General features: G+C 51.1%; 1 protein-coding gene across 1 annotated transcript in view; it reads left to right on the top strand.

Moving 5' to 3' along the window:
* Positions 1 to 19,088, top strand: part of LOC144949338 (potassium/sodium hyperpolarization-activated cyclic nucleotide-gated channel 2-like) — an 86,669-nt gene extending 67,581 nt beyond the window's left edge. The window contains exons 6-8 of the mRNA XM_078879310.1: positions 204 to 444; positions 2,232 to 2,396; positions 16,688 to 19,088. Coding sequence (XP_078735436.1) covers positions 204 to 444; positions 2,232 to 2,396; positions 16,688 to 17,802 — 1,521 coding nt within the window. The 3' untranslated portion in view covers positions 17,803 to 19,088. The remainder of the gene's footprint in view (positions 1 to 203; positions 445 to 2,231; positions 2,397 to 16,687) is intronic.
* The last annotated feature ends 4,352 nt before the right edge of the window (positions 19,089 to 23,440 follow it).

Below are 23,440 nucleotides of genomic sequence, written 5' to 3'. Positions count from 1 at the left end.
CGTCACCGCCATCTCTATCACCATCGTCACCGCCATCTCTATCACCATCGTCACCGCCATCTCTATCATCATCGTCATCGCCATCTCTATAAACATCGTCATCACCATCTCTATCACCATCGTCACCACCGCCACCGCTGCCGTGGTCACCGGTCACCACGAACCACGCCGCCCATACCGCTCCCCCCCCCCCTCGACCGCAGGAGATCGTCAACTACAACTGCCGCAAGCTCGTCGCCTCCATGCCGCTGTTCGCTAACGCGGACCCCAACTTTGTGACGGCGATGCTCACCAAGCTGCAGTTCGAGGTGTTCCAGCCGGCGGACTTCATCGTGCGCGAGGGCACCATCGGCAAGAAGATGTACTTCATCCAGCACGGCGTCGTCAGCATCATCACCAAGGCCAACAAGGAGACGAAGCTCTCCGACGGCTCCTACTTCGGAGGTCGGTCGACGCGAGGGCGAGGGAGGGGGGGGGGGGTTCAGGAGCAGGGGGGAGGGGGGAGACGGAGGGAGGGGTTCAGGAGGAGGGAGGGGTTCAGGAGGAGGGGGGGGAGGAGACGGAGGGAGGGGTTCAGGAGGAGGGAGAGGTTCAGGAGGAGGAGGTCAGGAGGTCAGGAGGGAGGGATGGATGGAGGGAGGGAAGGAGGGGAAGGAAAAGGAGGTTCAGGATGAGAAGGTCAGGAGGGGGGGGGTGGAGAGGGAGGGAGGAGAGGGAGGGAGGTGGAGAGAGGGAGGAGAGGGAGGGAGGGAGGAGAGGGAGGGGGGTGGAGAGGGAGGGAGTTTCAGGAGGAGGAATAAATAAATAAATAAACGGACGATCGGGCGCCTGCTTCTGCACACCCCCTTCGCACGATCTGCCGCAACACAAACTTGTTTTTTTACACATCCCATCAGCCGTCTGGTCGTGGCATTAGTGAGGCAGCGTTCGGTTCAACGCAAGACAAATCTCCGGAGCGGTTTCGCCACCCGGTCTCTCATCAGCAGCAGAGGTGGCCCTCGCTTTTGAACCAGGAGCCATTCCCACGTTGATGATGTCGCTAGGATGACACCGATAGTGATGATAAGGATGATGCCGATGATGCTGCGCATGTAAGAGATCTGCTACTGCTGATGATGCCACTGATTAAGATGAAACTGATGATGACGCTGCGCGTGTTGAGATCTGCCTGATGATGATAATGATTATGACACTGATGATGTATGCTGCTGCTGATGATGCTGCTGATGATTTTGCTGATGATCCTGATGCTACTGCTGCTGATAATGATGCTGCTGAAGATGGTGATGATGCTGATGCTGCTGCTGATGATGATGATGATGCTGATAATGCTGATGGTGCTGCTGATGATGCTGATGGTGCTGCTGATGATGCTGTTCATGATGATGCTGCTGCTGATGATGATACTGCTGCTGATGATGCTGCTGCTGATGCTGCTGATGATGATGCAGCTGCTGATAATGTTGATGCTGCTGCTGAGAATGCTGATGCTGCTGATAATGCTGTTGTTGATGATGATGATAATGCTGATTATGCTGCTGATGATGCTGCTCATGATGATGCTGCTGCTGCTGATGATGACGATGATGCTGCTGATGATGATGATGATGATAATGATGCTGCTGCTGATGATGCTGCTGTTGATGATGATAATGATGCTGCTGCTGCTGATGATAATGATGCTGCTGATGATGATGATGATACTGCTGCTGATGATGATGCTGCTGCTGATGCTGCTGATGATGATGATGCAGCTGCTGATAATGCTGATGCTGCTGCAGAGAATGCTGATGCTGCTGATAATGCTGTTGTTGATGATGATGATGATAATGCTGATGGTGCTGCTGATGATGCTGCTCATGATGATGCTGCTGCTGATGATGACGATGATGCTGATAATGATGATGATAATGATGCTGCTGATGATGCTGCTGCTGATGATGATAATGATGATGCTGCTGCTGCTGATGATAATGATGCTGCTGATGATGATGATGATGCTGATGATGATGATGATACTGCTGCTGCTGATGCTGCTGATGCTGATGATGATGCAGCTGCTGAGAATGCTGATGCTGCTGATAATACTGTTGTTGATGATGCTGCTGATAATGCTGTTGTTGATGATGATGATGATGATAATGCTGATGGTGCTGCTGATGATGCTGATGGTGCTGCTGATGATGCTGCTGCTGCTGACGATGATGCCGACGGCGACTCTGCGCGTGCAGAGATCTGCCTGCTGACGCGCGGGCGCCGCACGGCGAGCGTGCGCGCCGACACGTACTGCCGCCTCTTCTCGCTCTCCGTGGACCACTTCAACGAGGTTCTCGAGGAGTACCCCATGATGCGGCGAGCCTTCGAGACCGTGGCCATCGACCGCCTCGACCGCATCGGTGAGATGCCCTCGCCGGGGGCGATGGGGGGGGGGGAGAGGCACGTGGGGAGACGTGGAGAGACGTGGGGTGAGACACGCGGGGAGATGCGGGGAGACGTGGGGTGAGACATGTGGAGAGACGTGGGGTGAGACCTGGTGAAAGACGTGGGGAGACGTGGGAAGACTGGGGTGAGATGTGGGGCGATACGTGTGGAGATGTGGAGAGACGTGGGGAGACTGGGGTGAGATGTGGGGAGATGTGGAGAGACCTGGGGAGACGTGAGGAGAGACGCGGGGAGACGTGGGGTGAGACGTGGGGAGAGACGCGGGGTGAGACCTGGTGAAAGACATGGGGAGACGTGGGGAGACTGGGGTGAGACGTCGGGTGATGTGGAGAGATGCGGGGAGACGTGGGGAAATGGGGAGAGACGCAGGGAGACATGGGGTGAGACGTGGGGTTAGACCTGGTGAAAGACATGGGGAGACGTGGGGAGACTGGGGTGAGAGGTGGGTAGATGTGAAGTGACCTGGGGAGAGATGCGGGGAGAGACGCGGAGAGATGCGGGGAGAGACGCTGGGAGATGCGGGGTGAGACTTGGGGAGACGTGGGGTGAGACATGGGGTAAGGCGTGGGGTGAGACCTGGTGAAAGACATGGGGAGATGTGGGGAGACTGGGGTGAGATGTGGGTAGATGTGGAGTGACCTGGGGAGACGTGGGGAGAGACGCTGGGAGATGCGGGGTGAGGCTTGGGGAGACGTGGGGTTAGACCTGGTGAAAGACATGGGGAGATGTGGGGAGATGTGGGGAGACTGGGGTGAGATGTGGGTAGATGTGAAGTGACCTGGGGAGAGATGCGGGGAGAGACGCTAGGAGATGCGGGGAGAGACTTGGGGAGACGTGGAGAGAGACGTGGGGTGAGACCTGGTGAAAGACATGGGGAGACACAGGGGGAGTACGTGGGGAGACACTTGGGGGGTAGACGTGGGGACATGAGGACAATCGCACTCATTCATACACCCCACACACAAAAGATTCCCGTATAGACTTAACAGACTGTTGGGGCAAGTGCTGCTAGCGAGCACCTATGAAGGCCAACACGGTACACGAGGGGGTGGGTGGCCAGCACCACGCCCGGCCGCCTTTGTCTCCCTAGTGACAATGTTTACACACTGCACCAGGTACTCTTTTGAGGCTGAGTCGGCCTAGGGCCAGAACTGGTTCAGACAATCTTCACTGGTGTTGGCCGTGAACGGGAATCGAACCCGGGTCGCCAGGTTCGCAGCGTAGCGCGCTAACCACTACACTACCGCTCCCCACAACACACACACGGACACAAACACAGAAACACACACACAGACGCACACACACAGACACACTCACACACACAGACGCACACACACAGACACACTCACTCACACACACACGCACACACACAGACGCAGACACACAGACACACTCACAGACACACTCACACACTCACACACACACACAGACACACTCACACACACAGACACACTCACACACACAGACGCACACAGGCGCGCTCGCCAGCTTGTCTCCGGGCACTATGAATGTTTTATTTCGCGGGGGCATCAGCGTCGTTCATTATTACTATGAATGTTTTATTGAGAACCTTCAAGGGGAGAAGCAAACGCCCTTCGTAGCCGCCCGCCCACTCCCCCCATCAGTTCTCGTCACCTCCGCCTCCGCCGCGATTGAGAAAGTCAGCGGCCGACAATAAATTGACGGCCCCTTTACCAACAGCAACAACCAAACAAACAAGCAAGCCAACACTCACAACGCATTCGTCAAAAAACGCGTGTGTTGCGTGAAAGAAAGGAAATATTTATTTAATCGGCGACGTTTCGGGCAACGGCCCTTCTCGACAGCAACCAGAGAGAGAGAGAACGGAGAGGTTGTGGAGGTTGTTGGCTTAGAGGGGCCACGTGGTGATGTCCGTTCCGTTCCGAACCGTTGCACCCGTCTCGACGTCTCTGCCCGTTTGTTTCTTTTTTAGTAATACATTTTTAATAACATTTTTAGTGATATATTTTTAGTAACACATTTTTAGTAACATTTTTAGTAATATTTTTTTAGTAACACATTTTTTGTAACATTTTTAGTAACACATTTTTAGTAACATTTTTAGTAACACATTTTTAGTAACATTTTAGTAACATATTTTTAGTAACACATTTTAGTAACATATTTTTAGTAACACATTTTTAGTAACATATTTTTAGTAACATATTTTTAGTAACACATTTTTAGTAACATTTTAGTAACATATTTTTAGTAACACATTTTTAGTAACATATTTTTAGTAACACATTTTTTGTAACATATTTTTAGTAACACGTTTTTAGTAAAAATTTTAGTAACATATTTTTAGTAACAAATTTTAGTAACATTTTAGTAACATATTTTTAGTAACATATTTTGAGTAACACATTTTTAGCAACATTATTAGTTACACATTTTTAGTAACACATTTTTAGTAACACATTTTTTGTAACATTTTTAGTAACATATTTTTTGTGACATTTTTGTTGTAAAATTTTCTTTGGGTCTTTCGGTAAAGTCACATAGATAGGTTCAAAGAAAATAACAAAAAACGATGACGTTTCGATCGCAACACAATCGGTCATCATCAGAACGTGTGTATTCGTGTTTTTTAAAACAATTTTTTTATTATACATTTTTTTAGTATCGCGTATTTTAGTAACATGTCTTTTAGTAATGTTTTTTTTAGTAACACGTGTTCTACTAATACGTCTTTTAGTAGCATGTTTTTTAGTAACAGGTCTTTTACTAACACCGTTTAAATCATAATTACATATATAGAGCGGCTCTTCATCGTGCAAATTTTTTATAATACATTTTAATCATTAACAATCAAATTTTTTTTTTAATAATAAATTTTACTAATTTATTATTAAAACTCTCTTATAATTTTAATAATTATGACTCACACATTCTACCTCTCCCCCCTTGTTAAAGTCACGAATGGTTGCACCCAGCCACGAGGGCCAAACGTCTCGTCCAATCACAGCGGCCGTTGCTGAGCGGCCGTCTGACCAATGCGGGGCGTGCACCTTGCAGCGCCTGCTCGTGATGGCGCCTGAACAGCCGCTGCATTACCCTCTCCCTGAGCGCGAGACCAACAATTACAACGTTGATCGTAATTATAATAGTTACCACTATTGTTAACACAATTACATGCTTATAATCGTAATAAACAGCGCTATCACTTGTGTCGTAAGGCGCGTTCTCACGTGCGGAGGGCGGGCATGGTTGTGCTGAATAGCGCTAGCAGGTGGGAACCGTGATCACGATTACCATTTAAAGTATAATTATCACATTTGTAATGACGACTTCGACGTGCTTGCCTTGAGATGGTTTCTGTATTAAGGAGCCGCGTGCTCACACTCGGATAGGCGGAGACCCCCACTCTGACAGCCCCGAGTCTCCCGCACATCTCCCTTTTATACGGTCCGAGGCTACGCCCCCATTTCCGAACCTTCTCGCTGGTTCTAGACCGCTCGCTCTACCAGCAGACTCCACTGTCCTCTTCCGTCACCTGGCCACGCTCTCATTCTCGATCATTCCCGTAGCCACCAGTCCCTTCATACTGCAAGCCGACTCCCCTGTCATTACCTCCCGTAGCCTCCAGTCCCTTCGTACTGCAAGCCGACTCCCCTGTCATTACCTCCCGAAGCCACCAGTCCCTTCGTACTGCAGGTTAACTCCCCTATCATTACCTCCCGTGGCCACTAGTCCATTCGTACTGCAGGCTGACTCCCCTGTCATTACCTCCCATGGCCACTAGTCCATTCGCACTGCAGGCTGACTCCCCTGTCATTACCTCCCGTGGCCACTCGTCCATTCGTACTGCAGGCTGACTCCCCTGTCATTACCTCCCGTGGCCACTAGTCCATTCGCACTGCAGGCTGACTCCCCTGTCATTACCTCCCGTGGCCACTAGTCCATTCGTACAACAGGCTGACTCCCCTGGCATTACCTCCCGTGGCCACCAGTCCCATCATACTGCAGGCTGACTCCCCTGTCATTACCTCCCGTGGCCACTAGTCCACTCACACCAGAGGTTGACTCCCCTATCATTACACATTTAAATAGTGGCTCTTCATCGCGATCAAAGGTTTTTTTAATTATAATTACATCTACATATCAGCTGTTCATCGTGATCATGATTACCATTTAAATAATTTGTTTTACATTTATAAAGCGGCTCTTCATTCTGATCATGATTAGCATTTAAATTATTGTAAATTTTTTATAGTGGGTTTTAATCGTGATCACGATTACTATTTTAATTGTAATTACATCATATAGCGGCTCTTTATTGTGATCATGATTGCCATTTAATTTATAATTACATCGAAATAGCGGCTCTTCGTCAAGGATCTCAAAGTGCTGTACAGGACGCAGCAGCAGTCGACATTTGGCATGAATTATAATATAAATACAGTGAAAGAATAGGTCTTAAATGAACTTAACCTTTTATTGAGCGCCTTAGTAATTCACAAAAGAAGCTATCATTCTCTCTCGTTGACATGAATACTAACGTGTTCACTGTGCACGCTGCCTACGCTGTCGAGATATATACAATCGCTGTGCATACGTGCGCATTGGTTATCACATTGCGGGTCCATGCGTGTGTGCATTGCCGTCTGGCATACACTACAGACCCCAGCAATCGCAAATCCTACAACTGAACGCACTGTGACCCTGTCGCCTTGCTCGGAATGTCACTTCACTCCACTGTCACAGAGCAATGCGCAACGCTTTCAATTACCTGTCGGTTCAACGGCTTGCGCATAAGGCCAAGCCCGCACCATTTCCATCTCAACACGCTCTTGTGACAATGGCTGCCACTTCGGGTGCAGTCTTCGGTGCTTGTCAATCGCGGCCCCCTGCCGTGGCAATGCGCAATTTTCACCGCTCTAGACGAGTGCCTCGGAATGCCCGTAGGAATATCGATAACTTTGTCATTCCACTGCGGGGAGGGTGACGGCCTCAAGTGCGGATAGACGTATCGTGACAACTCTGCATGTAAACACAACGTTCGGCTCCCAGCCGGCCAGCCCCTTGACAACCTGCTCGTACATGGTGGGCAGGCCCGACTGACCGTTACTTCTAGATTTGAAGCTTTCGTGACTGCAAGGATTCATACTCTTAGTTCTTTCGGTAAAGTCACGTAGGTAAAAAATGAAATTAAAATTAATAAAAATAAAACAATAAAAATCACGACGTTTCGGAGGCAACACAAGCTTCAGGTGAAGACGGAAGCTTGTGTTGCCTCCGAAACGTCGTGATTTTTATTGTTTTATTTTTATTAATTTTAATTTCATTTTTGACCGTTACTGTTCCCGGCTCAGATCTGCTTTACTTTCGAGGTCCAAACACATCGGCCACATTCCAAGTCTGGGTGATTTCTTCATAGGCCTTGAGGGTTATACATATTTTCTTTAACACGTGGCAGGCTTTCACGACCAATATTATTGAAAATAAACGTTTTTGGGTTCGATCGCGTTATTAATAAATGTGTCGTAACCCTCCACCACCCGACACGGCCAATCAGCAAAAAAGTGTCACGTTGACAAAAGACAAATAGTTCACTACTTTAGCCCACCGGTGTGTTGAAGAATGAATCCACAACATTTCAATTTTTTTTTAGTACGACGTTTCGCTGGTAATTACATCCAGCATCATTGGGCAATTTGCCGTCACTGTTCCCGGCTAAAGTAGTGAACTTTTTGTCTTTTTGTCAACGTGACACTTTTTTTGCTGATTGGCCGTGTCGGGTGGTGGAGGGTTACGACACATTTATAAACAACGCGATCGAACCCAAAAACGTTTATTATGAATAATATTTCCTTTACTGGTCTTCAGAGTTGACATCGTGCCGTGGCGAGATGTTTACTAACCTCGCCTGGTATACGGGAGGTTCCTGAGTTTCATCCTAACCCTGACGCCTGCAAATTTCTATTTGCATGTTCACATAAAAAAAATTGCATAAACAGAGAGACGAAATTGCTCCATCTATTTATTTGCCGCCCTTCAACATTACGTAAGCTTACTCTATGCAAATGAGCAGCATTTACGGTCAAGACTTTTTGTTAAGTTAACGACAATGGGACTACAACTTTAAAAAAAGGTAAAAAAAAAGTGTTTCAGTGCACACACTTTTGTTTGCACTCAAAAGTAGAAAATCTATTATCTTGACCCCAGAATAAATCAAATTTGATGTGCCGAATTAAAGTGGATGGCTCGCATTAAGACAATTAAGCATCTCGAACGGATGCCACCCACTTTTATTCAGCACATCAAATTTTGACTAATTCTGGGGTCAAAATCATTTACTTTCTACTTGTGAGTGTGAATTGAAGCGTGTGCATTGAAGACGCTAGATTTTTACCTATATTATTTTAATATTTCAAGACGTCGGTTTCTGTCTAAGAGCAAACACGGGAATTTGTTCACCGGAGAGGCTTTTTGACAAAATTTGCACCATGCCGCGCACTCTCCCCTCGCTCTCCCCCCCTCTCATTTGCTCTCAATTTCGCTCTCTCCTGCTCGCTCGCTCGCTCTCCCTCTCGCTCTCCCTCACTCTCTCTCTCCCTCACTCTCCATCGCTCTCTCTCTCCCTCGCTCTCATTCGCTCGCCCTTTGCGAAAGTCAGATTCCGTTAATGGGGCTCGCAATGTCATCTGCGTCAGCACAATCCGTTACTGTTATTGTTGAACGGAGGCACGGAAAATAACAACAGCAGCAACAACGCCAACACACAGAGAGGGCGGCCAGCGTGTGTGGAGATGGAACAACGGAATGTGCCGGTGCTGTGGTGAATTGTTACATCGCAAAGTGATTGCCGCAAATGAACCACAATACCACGTCGATCTCTCTTTGGTTCTTTCGGGAAAGTCACGTAGAAAGAAATGTAATTAAATAATAATAATAGAATACGACGTTTCGATTGCAACAAAAGCAACCATCGTCAGGTACAAATGAGTGCGAAAACAAACATAGTAAACTTGTAAATAGAATGCAATACAACACAGAGTCGGCCAACAAAACAGTCAACATCCCACCTGGTTAATTACGTTCTTGCAAAGATTGCTAAATTTGTGAGATACAAAACACACACACGGAGACACACAGACAGACACACAAGCAGAGAGAGACTCACACAGAGACAAACAGAGAGAGAGAGACACACAAAGGCACACAGAAAGACAACATCTCTGTGTCGAGGCCTTACATTTAGCAATCTTTGGAAGAACGTAATCAACCAGGTGGGGTGTTGACTGTTGTGTTGGCCGACTCTCTGTGTTGTATTCCATTATATATCCAAGTTTACTATGTTTGTTTTCTCATTCATTTGTACCTGATGATGGCTGCTCGTGTATCAATCGAAACCGTCGTATGCTATTATTATGTTATTTTATTTTTACGTGACTTTACCGAAATAACCAAAGAGTAATTCCTGCAGTCACGAAAGCTTCGAATCTAGTTTTCACGCCGATCTCGTCATGGAGTATAAACCATCACGCGAACTGCGGTCATCCTCGCAGCGGCTTTTGGGCTCAGCCATCGAACAAAGACGGTCACCACGTCAGGCGCTTTCAGATGCGCTTCTGCGGCCGTCTGGAACGCTCCTCCCGACATTAGGAAGTCACTGGGAGATATGCACTTTTTAAATCATCTAGATCGACAAATTCTTCTTGGTTCTTTCGGTAAAGTTACGTAGAAGGGAAGTAATAAAATAATAAAAATGAAACATAATAAAATGCAATTCTCACGACGTTTCGGCCACAACGCAAGCAGCCGTCCTCAGGTGAAGAACAGGTCGTGAGAATTGTATTTTATTATGTTTTATTTTTATTATTTTATTATTTCCCTTCTACTTGACTTTACCGAAAGAACCAAGAAGATGAATCCCTGCAGTCACGAAAGCTTTACATCGAAATCGACAAACTCATTTCTTTAAAACAGTTTTTTTGTGTTTTAGTGTATTGTCCTTCCCCCGCACCTCCAAATTATCACGGTTGGCTACGTACGGTGCGAAAGAAGTTCAACATACGGTACATACAACTCCTGATCCATCTCAGAGCCCCAGCTGCTGGTCTCCCTCCCACCCACGTCGCTAATCGGCAACTCGTCTTCTCCGACCTGACGAGGTCAGAGAAGACGCGGGGTCAATGGGGCTACCCGTGTCGTTGCGTCCCTTCGTGCTGGGGATCACGACTCTGCCAGACGAAGCAACGCCAGCGTGAACGCTAATTAATGCCTGCCGACTATGAATGGCTCCTGTAATTGGCTCCTGTGATGGGCCCCTGCGATTGGCCCCTGTAATTGGTCCCTGTGATCGGCCCCTGTGATTGGTCGCTGTGATTGGTCCCTGTGATCGGCCCCTGTGATTGGTCCCTGTGATGGGCTCCTGTGATTGGCCCCTGCGATTGGCCCCTGTGATTTGCCCCTGTGATGGGCCCCTGTGATTTGCACCCATCTGACACTGGTGTACCCCCTTGTAAGAGAGACTCCAAGGCTCACTGGGTTCTCGCCATGGAATGATCGGTTCAGCGCCGGTGGGTCAAGGACCCGTCTAGCAAGCACTCGCTACTGATGTCAGCCCTGCCAGGGAATCCAACTCGGGTATGCTGTATCCATAATGCAGTGTCCCTAACCACTGTGCCACCACTCCTAATTATGAATCATGTTATGAATGAATACATTATTTCTAGATTTGAAGGTTTCGTGACTGCAATGATTCATACTCTTAGGTTTTTTCGGTAAAGTCACGTGTGGGGAAAAATAATAATACGAAATAAATAATACAAATAATAGAAGAAGAAATACTATTTTTGTTATTTCTATCATTTCTCCTATAATGTTTATTATTTATTTTATTATTATTTAATTTTTCCCCTACGTGACTTTACCGAAAAAACCTAAGAGTATGAATATATTATTATTATATTGTGTTATTAATTATGCGTGCGTCGGGAGAGCTTCATCCAGCAGTTGATCGCCCATGGCTGCTCCTGCTGCTGCTGATGATGACGACGACGATATTCAGTTGAAAACCCGCACGGGTTCTCTCACCTTACCTTAATTGGCCACCTCCTTTCACCAAAACCACGGGGACCCCCCCCCCCCCCCACGGGTTACGAAGTTGAACAGCCCCAACATTAAACACTGACAAAAGGTTAATTGGAACAAAGTGTTTGTCAGCCGAAGGCGCGCGCTACTCTTTGGAGACACCTTCATTTCATTGTCGTCGACACTAAATTGTTGTGCTTCTCTTGCGCTGCCGTGCGGGGTGACCCCGAGCGAGCTCGTTCCATCGCGGCAATTAGCGGCACTGCTGTAGCAGGGTAACATTTAATCCGTGACAGAATGCATTAATTATTATGTTCGTGCTGTAGGCGCATTTACGGAGTTTATTAAGGCGTGATTTTGCTCGTGTAAGTATTACCGGAACGCGATGCAATGTGTTTTTAACGGATTTGAAGCTTTCGTGACTGCAAGGATTCATACTTCTAGGTTTTTTCGGTAAAGTCACGTAGGTAAAAAAGTAAATTAAAATTAATAAAAGTTAAAAATACAGCAATCGTGCTGTGACGGTTCCACCTGAAGACGGAAGCTTGTGTTGCCTCCGAAACGTCGTGATTTTTTATTTTACTTTTATAAAAAAAAATTACCTACGTGACTTTACCGAAAAAACCTAAGAGTTTCGTGTTTTTAACGATCCAATGCACGATTAAACGGGGATCGAGCGATTTTTTAAACGATACGAAGCTTGATCCAAGCTTGATCCATGATCGAACCCATAGGCAAATGTATTGATGTTTTGAATTATTGTGTGTATGTGTTAGAGCGTGGATTAAGAATGGTTATGATGTTTTGAATACTTGTGTGCATGTGTTCGAACATTAACTTTATTTATTTATTTTTTCCCCTACGTGACTTTATCGAAAAAACCTAAGAGTATGAATCCTTGCAGTCACGGAAGCTTCAAATCTAGAACAAATTTTTAAATCCTTTATATTAAGTTCACTTGCTTGCGCGCTTACGACCGTGCAAATCTTTCGGTCGTTTTTAACCCACTTCCCGTGATCCAATCGAGCTGACATTTTGCACACAGACTCGTTGTGCGTGACAATTAATTTTCGTGAATTTTTTTCTCCAAATTTTTACACTTTTTAGGAATTTTTTTTTATATTTAATTACCAATTGCTTAATGGTGGCAGGCAATCATCTGACCCATAGGTGGCAGCCATCTCAAACCAGAGGACGAGAGGACTCTAGCCAACACGCATATTAAGGATTTATAGTTAAAAACTTAGTTTTTATACGGGTTAATTTTTCTTACCGTTAAGTTTCCTGTCACATAATTTCTGGATCTAAAGAGACGATTTGAGGATCGAAAAAAAAACCCAGATTAGGCCTCCCCTCCACGCTGACTTGTCTTCCCTCTACGTGAACATATTTTATAATTCTATCGCTGATTTATTTTATCCTGCTACAGCTCCTACGTCCACATCGTTTCAAGCTGCTGCCGCAGCTGCCTCTGGCATGCCCTCCTTATCCGTTGTTTTTTTTTTGGCAGAGGCTGATAAGACGGCGCGCTGACTTTTCAGAATTCATGGGTTCGCCCCGACGCTGCCCCGACGGATCGCGGGGACGTGGATCTTAGTTAACGACTCTCGCACAACCAAGGCAGCGCTACTGCTGCTGTTGTTGCTGTTGATGTATTGCTGCTGCTGCTGCTGTTGTGCTGCTGCTGATTTGCTGCTGCTGTTGCTACTGTTGTTGTTGCTGCTGTTGTATTGCTGCTGCTGTTGCTGCTGTTGATGTATTGTTCTTGCTACTGCTGTTGCTGCTGCTGTATTGCTGCTGCTGTTGTTGTTGCTGTTGTTGCTGCTGCTGTTGTTGCTGCTCCTGTTTTTTATGCTGCTGTATTGCTGCTGTTGTGTTGCTGCTGTTGTGTTGCTGCTGCTGTTGTTGCTGCTGTCGCTGCTGCTGCGGTGTAAGCGGTTAGCGCAGCGGACTGGCATTCCGTGGGGTCACCACTTCGATTGGCTCTCCCTGACATGGCAAATGAAACAACGGTGGAAGTTTCTTAGATTTACCCCACCCCCCACACTCCCCGCCTCTATCCACCCAGCAGGATGATTGTGTAGATCAGGGGTCCCCAACCCCCGGGCCGCGGACCGGTACCGGTCCGTGGCCTGTTAGGAACCGGGCCGCACAGCAGCAGGAGGTGAGAGCGGTGAGTTCGCACGTGGCCTCCCCCATGATTTTATTATCGACCAATTCCGTCCGCGCCTCTTTCCCGCACTGCGCACTTGTCACAGTTTTGGTGAGCCCACAAGCTGCTAACCCCTAGTAGCCACAATGAGTAAAAAACAAACGTAGCTGGAGAGCTTCTTTGAAAATGTGGGAAAGACCCAATGATGACCCCCCCCCCGGTCCGTGAAAAAATTATCTTCCACGAAACCGGTGCCTGGTGCCAAAAATGTTGGGGACCGCTGGTGTAGACGACGGATTCGATTGGCAGGTCGTGTGCAGTCATGGGGTAAAGTGTGGGTACTCCCAACTCTCCCAAGAAGTTTGTCCCGCATGGAAGAGTAGGCCAATTACGCCAACCCACCCACGTCACGGAGGCCTCAAGGAATGCTCTCCACGTTCCTTGGCAATGCCCTGTCCGATACATTCTGTGCTATACGTGTGTGTGTGTAAGTGTGGGGAGCGGTAGTGTAGCGGTCAGCGCGTTGCGCTACTAACCCGGCGACCCAAGTTTGATTTCCGCTAACGGCCACCAATACCAGTGGCGATTAATTGAACCGGTCCCGGGCCTCCCCTAGGTCGACGCAGCCTCAAATGAGTACTGGGTGCGGTGCGTAAACATCGCCACTGGGGCAGACAAAGGCAGTCAGGCGTGGTGTTGGCCTTGGTAGGCGCTCGCTAACAGCGCTTGCCCCAACAGTCTGTTAAGGCTATACGGGGGTTCTTTGTCTTTGGCGAGCGGTGGTGGAGCGGTTAGCGCGCTGCGCCGCGAACCGGGCGACCCGAATTCGATTCCCGCTCACTTTGACGAAGAGTGTGACGCTGAAGCCAACAACAGCAAGCAGGTTGGAGCTTGCTTACCGGTTTACAATCATTGAAGTAGATCGGCCTACGCGACTACACACCACCGGTAGAATGATTTATGGCCGTGTCGTTTTGAGTGCAAGACAGAGCTGTGAGTTAAATGAGTGGAAAGAACAGAGGTCACTTAAAAGCCATTTCCTTCGGAGCCAAAGGGCAAATCATATTTCAGGAGAGACACGTTGACGCACACACGTCCACACACACGTGCACACACACGTGCACACACGCGCGCGCGCACATACACACACGTGCACACACACGCGCGCGCTCACACACGTGCTACAATCCCCTATTTGATGTAATGGGAGATTGGGGCAGGTGTTGTCAGCGAGCACCTATTAAAGGCCGACACGGCCCACGTGCGTGGCCAGCATCACGCACGGCGAACTCCGTCTCACCAGGTATTCGTTTTAAGGCTCAGTCGACCTAGGGGAGGCCCAGGACCGGCTCAAATATTCACCACTGTTATTGGTCGAGAGCGGGAATGGAACTCGGGTCGCCAGGTTCGAAGCACAAACCTCCCCCGTACAGCCTCAACAGACTGTTGGGGCAAGTGCTGTTAGCGAGCACCTATGAAGGCCGGCATGGCACAAGAGGGGGTGGGTGGCCAGGACCACGCCTGGCCGCCTTTGTCTCCCGAAGTGTTCATGTTTACACACGCACCAGGTACTCATTTGAGGCACACACACACACTCGCACTCACACCCCCCCCCCCCCCACACATGCACTCACACCACACACACACGCACTCACACCAAACACGCACTCACACCCCCTACACACTCGCACAAGCACTCACACCACACACAAACCCCCACATATACACCCCACACACGCACTCACCCCCCCCCCCCCACACACATACACTCACACCACACACAAACACACACCCCCACACACGCACTCACGCCCCCTACACACTCGCACAAGCACTCACACCACACACACACATGCACTCCCCCCCATACACATGCACTCACACCGCACAAACGCACACCAACCCCCACATATACACCCCACACACCCCCCCCCCCCACACATACACTCACACCACACACAAACACCCACATATCCACGCGCTCACGCCCCACACACACGAACCCCCCTACACACGCACTCACACCATACACACGCACTCACACCCCCCACACACACACCCACATACTCACACCACACACACACGCACTCGCGCCCCACACACACACACTCATACCCCCCCACACACACATGCACTCACACACACCCACTCTTCGTGCCTTTCTCCAGCCGAACGATCAATTAATATTTGGGACGCGTCGGCTCCACATCGGCTCCACATTGGCAGGGCGGGACGTGACCCCACCATCACCGGTGTCCTGTTCGCCAACATTGAGCCGCTAAGAGTGTGCACCACCCTCCACCCCGCAGACGCCGCCTCCTATTACACCGCTGCCTCTCGCCCCCCACGATGAGAGCCCCTCGAACCCCCCCCCCCCCACTCCACTCCCAGGTCAAATCATGGCCCACAGAACTCCGCAATGCGCCAAATATAAACGTGTAGGCGGTGGGTGGGTGAGGAGTGTGCAGGTGAGTAGGTGAGTGGGTGGGTGGGTGATTGGGTGAGTTGGTGAGTGAGTGGGTGGGTGAGTAGGTGAGTGGTTGAGTGATTGGGTGAGTTGGTGAGTGAGTGGGTGAGTAGATGAGTGGTTGAGTGATTGGGTGAGTTGGTGAGTGAGTGAGTGGGTGATTAGGTGAGTGGTTGAGTGGGTGGGTGAGTGCGTGGATAAGTAGGTGAGTGGGTGGGTGAGTAGGTGATTGGGTGGTTGATTGGGTGAGTGGCAAGGGTGAGTGGTTGAGTGAGTGGATGTATCTGCAATTCACCAAATTTCAGAGCAACTTAAAAGCTAAGAACCGAGTCTATTGAAGAGCTGCTCTGAGACACTGAATGTCAAAACTGGTCCAGAGCCTTGCCTTGCCCGCATTGAACCAATGCTGCTGCTGAAACTACGCACTCCCAGAATGCCGTGGTGGCAAACCTATCCCATCTGTTCCAGACGAGGGGTGAAGGGTGGGGGATGGTAAATGATCTCTCTCTCTCGTTCTGGTGTTCCGTGTCTCTTCTCAACCGTCGAACGCTGTCGGCCCGCGGCAGGCAAGAAGAACTCCATGCTGCTGCACAAGATGCAAGACGACCTCAACGAGGGCATCTTCAACACGAGCGAGCACGACATCATCCAGCGCATCGTGCGCTACGACCGCGAGATGACGCTGCAGGAGGCCGCAGCGCAACAGCACGCTCAGCAGCAGCAGCAGCTGCAGCAGCGGCACGCGCAGCAGCAGGCGCAGGGGGCCCTGTCGCCGGGGGGCAGCGCCGCCGTCAACTCGCTCATCAACACGGCCGCCTCCGTGACCATCGCGCTCACGCACCAGGGCACCACGCCGCACGCGCAGCACCGGCCGCGCTCCTCCGCGCCGCAGTCGTCGGCGCAGTCGCCCCAGCAGCAGCAGCAGCAGCCGGCGGCCACGTGGCTCTGGCCGTCGATCGGCGCCGCGACTTCGCCCCCGCCGGTGCTGCCGCCGCCGCCCTCGGCGCCGTCCGCCTCCCGCGCCGCGTCGGTGAAGGCCGGCTCTTCCTCCCCTTCGCGGCCGCGCTCGCCGCGCCAGCAGCAGCAGCAGCAGCAGCAGGCCGGCGGGAGCCCCCCGCACACGCCGCGGAGGGCCGCCCACCGCAGCGCGCAGACGCTGGGACGCAGCGGCACGACCGCCGGCACCGGCGCCGGCGCCTCCTCCTCCTCCTCGGCCGGCGTCGGCGGCGTCGGCGCCGCGGCTACGGCGCTGAGCCGTGACGCGCGGCCGCTCTCGCAGTCGCAGCCGGCGCTGAAGCACCACGACGGCGGGGCGCCGGCGCGGGCCGCGGCGGCGGCGCCGTCGGCCACCGCCGCGTCGCCGGGAGGGACGGGCCCCGCGGACGGCGGGACGGCGCCGGCGCGGTGGGGGGCGCTGCCTCCGCCGATGTTGCCCACGACGGCCGCCGCAGCCGGCGCCGGTGCCGGCGGTCAGCAGCAGCAGCAGGGGCTGTCGCGAGGGAGGGCGGCGACGCTGCTGGGGCGCCAGCCGTCGTCGGCGTCCGTGGGCCCCCACGGCGGCGTGCCGTGGGTGCCCGGGGCGCCGCTCGCGCGGGAGCTGAGCCTCGTCAAGAGGGACTCGGTGGTGGTGGCCGGAGAGGGCGGCGAGCCGGCACGGGCCAGGCTCTCCTCCAACCTGTAGCGCTGCTGCTGCTGCCGGTGATGTCGCTGCTGGTGCTGATGGTGGTGCTGCTGGTGGTGCTGCTGGTGGTGATGATGATGATGCTGGTGGTGGTGGTGCCGCTGCTGCTGATGATGATAATGCTGGTGGTATTGCTGGTGGTGGTGCTGCTGGTGATACTGCTGGTGGTGCTGCTGGTGGTGTTGCTTCTGCTGCTGGTGGTTGTGGTAGTGCGAGCTGCTGGTGGTGGTAGAGACGATGGTGCGGGACGTGCGAACGTTACGGTCGTCCAGGGGCTCGTCGTCACTCCGCGCCGCCATCGTCATCGCCAGTGGAGATCGTCGTCGGCCGAGACGTCATCCCAAACTCGTTCGAAGTCATCGTCGTCAATCGCTCACCACCGTCGGTTCTTTAAAACAAGTCGTATTGTTTTGTTGTTGGTCAAAATCATCGCTGTGCTCCTCCAGAACCCACCGTCCGTTTTCTCACGACCGCCCGCTTAGCAATCGCCCGGTTCGCATTGAACACAATTTCCACAGTTTTGAACCTCGCCGTCCTAAATTGATCTCCCCGAGTAATCTGTCATCGTCCCAGATCGCCGTTGTGTTGTCTTAAAATAATGTCCGGCGTTCAAATCGAGCGACGCCGCTAAGCATCGCGACGCGCCGACGGCTCGGCTCGCCGCACGTTGTCAGCGTCGACGATTATTCACGACGTGTGCGCATCGCCACTGCGGGCGGAAAATTATTCCCGAATCGAATTACGACCGACGACGATGACGCCGCCGCACGGCTACAAATGTTGTCTCCACCCCCCCAACCCTCCACCACGTGATGGGTGAATTATTTTACGAGCTCGTTCATCGTCGTCGTCGTCGTCAAGTCAATTCGGTATCGGCAATTGTTGAGTTGAAACGCAATGCGTACGGTCGTCGCAATCGGTCTCCACGGCAATTAATTTATTTCTCCCCACTTTTTTTAATGAGCGGGAAAGTAATTTCAAATAAATTCCGTCGTCATCATCAGCACAATTCATGACGATTCAAAAATAATGAACGGTGATCAATGAGCAACGGTATTTATCGGCATCACCAATGGAAAGTTTCACCACCACCACCATCACCATCATCACCATCACCATCATCACCATCATCACAATCATCACCATTACCACCATTACCACCATCACCATCATCACGATCACCATCATCACCATCACCACCATCACCACCATCATCACCATCATCACCATCACCACCATCACCATCATCACCATCACCACCATCATCACCATCACCACCATCACCACCATCACCACCATCACCATCATCACCATCACCACCATCACCACCATCACCATCATCACCACCATCACCACCATCATCACCACCATCACCATCATCACCATCACCACCATCACCATCATCACCACCACCACCATCATCACCATCACCACCATCACCATCATCACCATCACCACCATCACCATCATCACCATCACCACCATCATCACCATCACCACCATCACCACCATCATCACCACCACCATCATCATCACCACCATCACCACCATCACCATCATCACCACCACCACCATCATCATCACCATCAGCAGCAGCGGCATCAAAAAGTGAATTTCAGCAGCGGCACCACGAACCACGTGACATCACCACATATCACGTGACATCACCACCATCGCCGATGAGGGTTTTGTTCTTTTAAGAGGCCAGGGGTGGAATTCCGCGTGGTGGCTCCTCATCCTCAGGCCAGATTTTTGGGGGCCCTCTTTTTGTGAGGTCCGTGGCAGATCGCCCCCCCCACCCCCCACGACAACCCTTGGCAGCCGCGACCGCTGTCAAAACTACAACGATGCAATTGTACGTTGTGAAAATCCATAACCGTTTAACAAATCGTCGCGATCTTCATCATATGCATACTCATCGTAATCTCCATCGCCACTCGTACCAATAGCCACGAAGAGTCGTGATCTCGCGTGCGAATCATTTCGAGAAAGGATTCAGTCCATGGTGGGGCGCGCACGCGAGTGTGTGCACGCAGTGACACGCGCAGTGGCACTCACGCACAACCGCAATGTACATAAATACATAGAGCCTCCCCCTTCCCCCCCCAACTACAAGACAACAGAGATGACTGCAAGCGCCGAGTGGGCAGAGATATTGCGACCGTGCGGACCGTCCGTGCGTCTCCTGACGCAAAAGTGGACTCTGACCCAAACAAAACAAAAACAACTCTGCTGGGCAACAAAAAAAAAACAACAAGCGACACACCACGACGAATCTGTGGTCGTCACGAAGCTGCGATGGCACGCACCTCCGCCGAGCTGTTTGTCCACTGCCCAGTGGCTGGCACGGGTTCCGCCGGTGCCACGAACAGAATTGGAAGCTCCGTTTCGATGTTTTTTGTTCCCCTTGGTAATCCTCTCCGGCCCCTCGGCCCCACATCGCAATGCCCCCCCCCCCTTACCCTGGCCCCGTGGCTCCAGGGCCTTCTCCAGCCCCCGTTCGCAATTTCCCGTGGGGCTTCCGGCGCAGTTGCACCGCCTGTACACCGGCTCGGCAGCGACGCCACCGATGCTGCCACCGCAGCGCGACGGCGTGAGGAACACTCGCTCGGCGGGGAGGGGGGGGGCGGGGGGGGGGGTTCTGCAGTCCGTAGCTCCAACTAGCTCTCGGCGTTGCCGATGTTCATTTTTGTTCCTTCATTTCATTGTTTGGAGGGGTGCGGCGCGGGGGGGACGGGAGGTTTCTTTGTCCGCGACGCACGGATGCGATCGGCCTCGTGGGATCGGCGAGCGGTCATTGGCGTTCGCTCGCTCGCGACGCGACACGCCGAGGGGTGGTTGTCGGCAAACCCGAAACAACGGGAGGGAGACTTTTTGTTTTTTAGAATTCGGTAATAAAAATAATTTGACCTTTGACATTTCGAGAGCCGCAATGCAACGCGGCCAATGAGCAACGTGACGACGAAGCAGTCCCTTGAAGGGCCCCGTGCGGCTCCGGATGGCCGGGGAGTTTTGCCGATCCCCCCCCACCCCCCCCCCCCCCCGGTTTACGCGAATCGCAGAATTGCGTTTGGGAGCGGTGGGTGTCGTGGTTGGCGCAGGCGTGTGATGTCTCGGCCAGATACTGGGATCCACCACCCCCCCCCCCACTTCTCATCCCCCCACCCCCCTCCTCCCTATCGGACAGCTCCAACTAATATCAAGCCCTGGCTGCTACTACTGCTGCTTCCATTCCTAGGCTGCTCAGCGGCGGAGCGAGCGGCTCGCAATCGGAAGGGCGCGGAGCTCAAATTCTGTTTGGGAGAGGGTCGATAAAATTAGTACCGCTTTGTGGAGGAATTCAAGAGCGGTTGTCATATGGAAATAATCGCCCCTGCAATAGGAATGTGGAGTTAGCACCGCTGGATAAGGGGGCTTTAAACATAAGAGAACCGCTTCTGAGCAAATCTTAAACTTGCTCGACATTTTCCAGTATTACGTACGGAGACCTCGAGGTGACCTTTGTGATGGGAAGGGAATTTTTTGGAGGGGTCGATGAGATTCGGGTTGGGCTGACGTGGCAGTGTCGCGCGCACATCATCATCGGCAACACTCTATCCACTGCTGGATGAAGGCCTCCCCACTCCATCGCTTTCCCCGCGTGCTGCTGCTGCTGCAATGTCGTAATCCCACGCCCCCCCCCACCGCTGATCGCTCTCCTCCACGCGCCCCTCCTTCCGTCCCGCCGTGCAATTCCAAACTAGAAAAAACTAAACTTTATTTTTCGATTTAAAGCTTTCGTGACTGCAGGGATTCATCTTCTTGGTTCTTTCGGTAAAGTCACGTAGAAGGGAAATAATAAAATAATAAAAATAAAACATAATAAAATAATTCTCACGACGTTTCGGCCACAACGCAAGCAGCCGTCCTCAGGTGAAGACCAGGTCTATCGGGGAGAAGTGGCTACTTGCGTTGTGGCCGAAACGTCGTGAGAATTATTTTATTATGTTTTATTTTTATTATTTTATTATTTCCCTTCTACGTGACGAAACTTTATTTTTTACATTTTTACCAGGTGGAAGGCTCACTGAGCTCAGCAGCTTTTTTTTCAGAAGCCACCTGGCCACAGATGATAGCCCAATGAAGTGGCTTATCACGTGTGGAAATTTATTGCAGGCAAATGATCTTAAGGCGTGATGTTGATTCTAAATTGTGGGGTGGGAAAAGAAAAACGGTGGACCCGGAGAAAAATGCACGCGGAGAGAGAGAGAGACACCGCAAACTCCAAATATACAGCGAGCGTCAGGGTCGGGATCGAACTCACGACCACCTGCATACCAGGCGAGGTAGTTAACATCTCTACAGGGAGAGAGAGAGACACCGCAAACTCCAAATATACAGCAGGCGTCAGGGTCGGGATCGAATCCTCGACCTCCTGTATACCAGGCGAGGTAGTTAACATCTCTACAGGGATAGAGAGAGACACCGCAAACTCCAAATACACAGCAGGCGTCAGGGTCGGGTTCGAACCGTCGACCTCCTGTATACCAGGCGAGGTAGTTAACACCTCGCCGCCATGGTGCCCTTGATGAAGCATGTGAGGGGGCAGGTCGCGAAACGTTGGCCAAACGTTCCCTCGTGTTTACCGGTGCAGCGCCTTTTGCCCACGGGGTGTGTGGGGGGGGTGTGACACGTTCCCTCCACGCGTAGTCCACATTCAACGCCGCGTTCTCCAACGAAGGGCGCAGCAGTAACCTTGAAGGTGCCCTCCATTCATTCATTCGTTCTCCTGACACCTCGCAGGTCCACTGGCAGTTAACCATGGTTCTAATACAGTACAGGCAGGCACGCGTGTATATCATTTTAATACAGCGCAAGTATATATCATCACGTACATGTATAATGTACATCATCTTGCTGCAGCAAGTACATGTATAATGTATATCATGTCAAATGCTCAAGAGGGGGTTCCGATGGGGTTGAAATTGCGGACTCGTTTTGGCCGTCACTCAAAGGGTTTCCGATTTGTCAGTGATTTGTACACAAGCGCTGTGTGCGTACAGGCCTGCCCTTGGTAAATGTCGTAGTGGGTTTACTCTCCAACACAACGGTCGGTGCTGAACTCGTAACGAATTGGCAGGTTCTGTTTTTGCGTGACAGACCTTACTAATCGGCTGCAGCGGGTTTAACGACGCAGTTCATATTTGCACGATCTAACCCCAAAACCTCTGTTTATGGAGGCCTACATCCATACAGACACGGCAAGCGTGGTGATGAAGATGCGTGGCTTAAGCGATGCACTGAAATGTCGATTGTTAAACCCGCACATTTAAACGCGTGGGTTGAGTTAGAGGAAATTAAAATTAGAAAACAAAAATTCGCGAACGTCTCTCGTGCCACGGGATCACGTGACACCCTTCCAGCCACAAGAGGCCGCGATATTCGCCTGATCGAGGCGGGATATTCTCCTGCCAGCCACTTCTGTTTCTGATCGAGGAGGGATATTCTCCTGTGAGGCACTTCGAGGCTCATCCTGGATGGACGACTCTTCACGTATTCTGCGGATCATGGCACACACATTTCTCCCCCTGTATTTGAAAGCAATATTGTTTTTGTCTGTGTGTGTATGTATATGTGTGTGTGGTGGGGAGCGGTGGTG

Source organism: Lampetra fluviatilis, chromosome 53 (assembly GCF_964198595.1).
Source record: "Lampetra fluviatilis chromosome 53, kcLamFluv1.1, whole genome shotgun sequence".
NCBI lineage: Eukaryota > Metazoa > Chordata > Hyperoartia > Petromyzontiformes > Petromyzontidae > Lampetra > Lampetra fluviatilis.
Note: the sequence above shows the minus strand (reverse complement) of the source record. Positions and strands in the feature narration are given on the sequence as shown.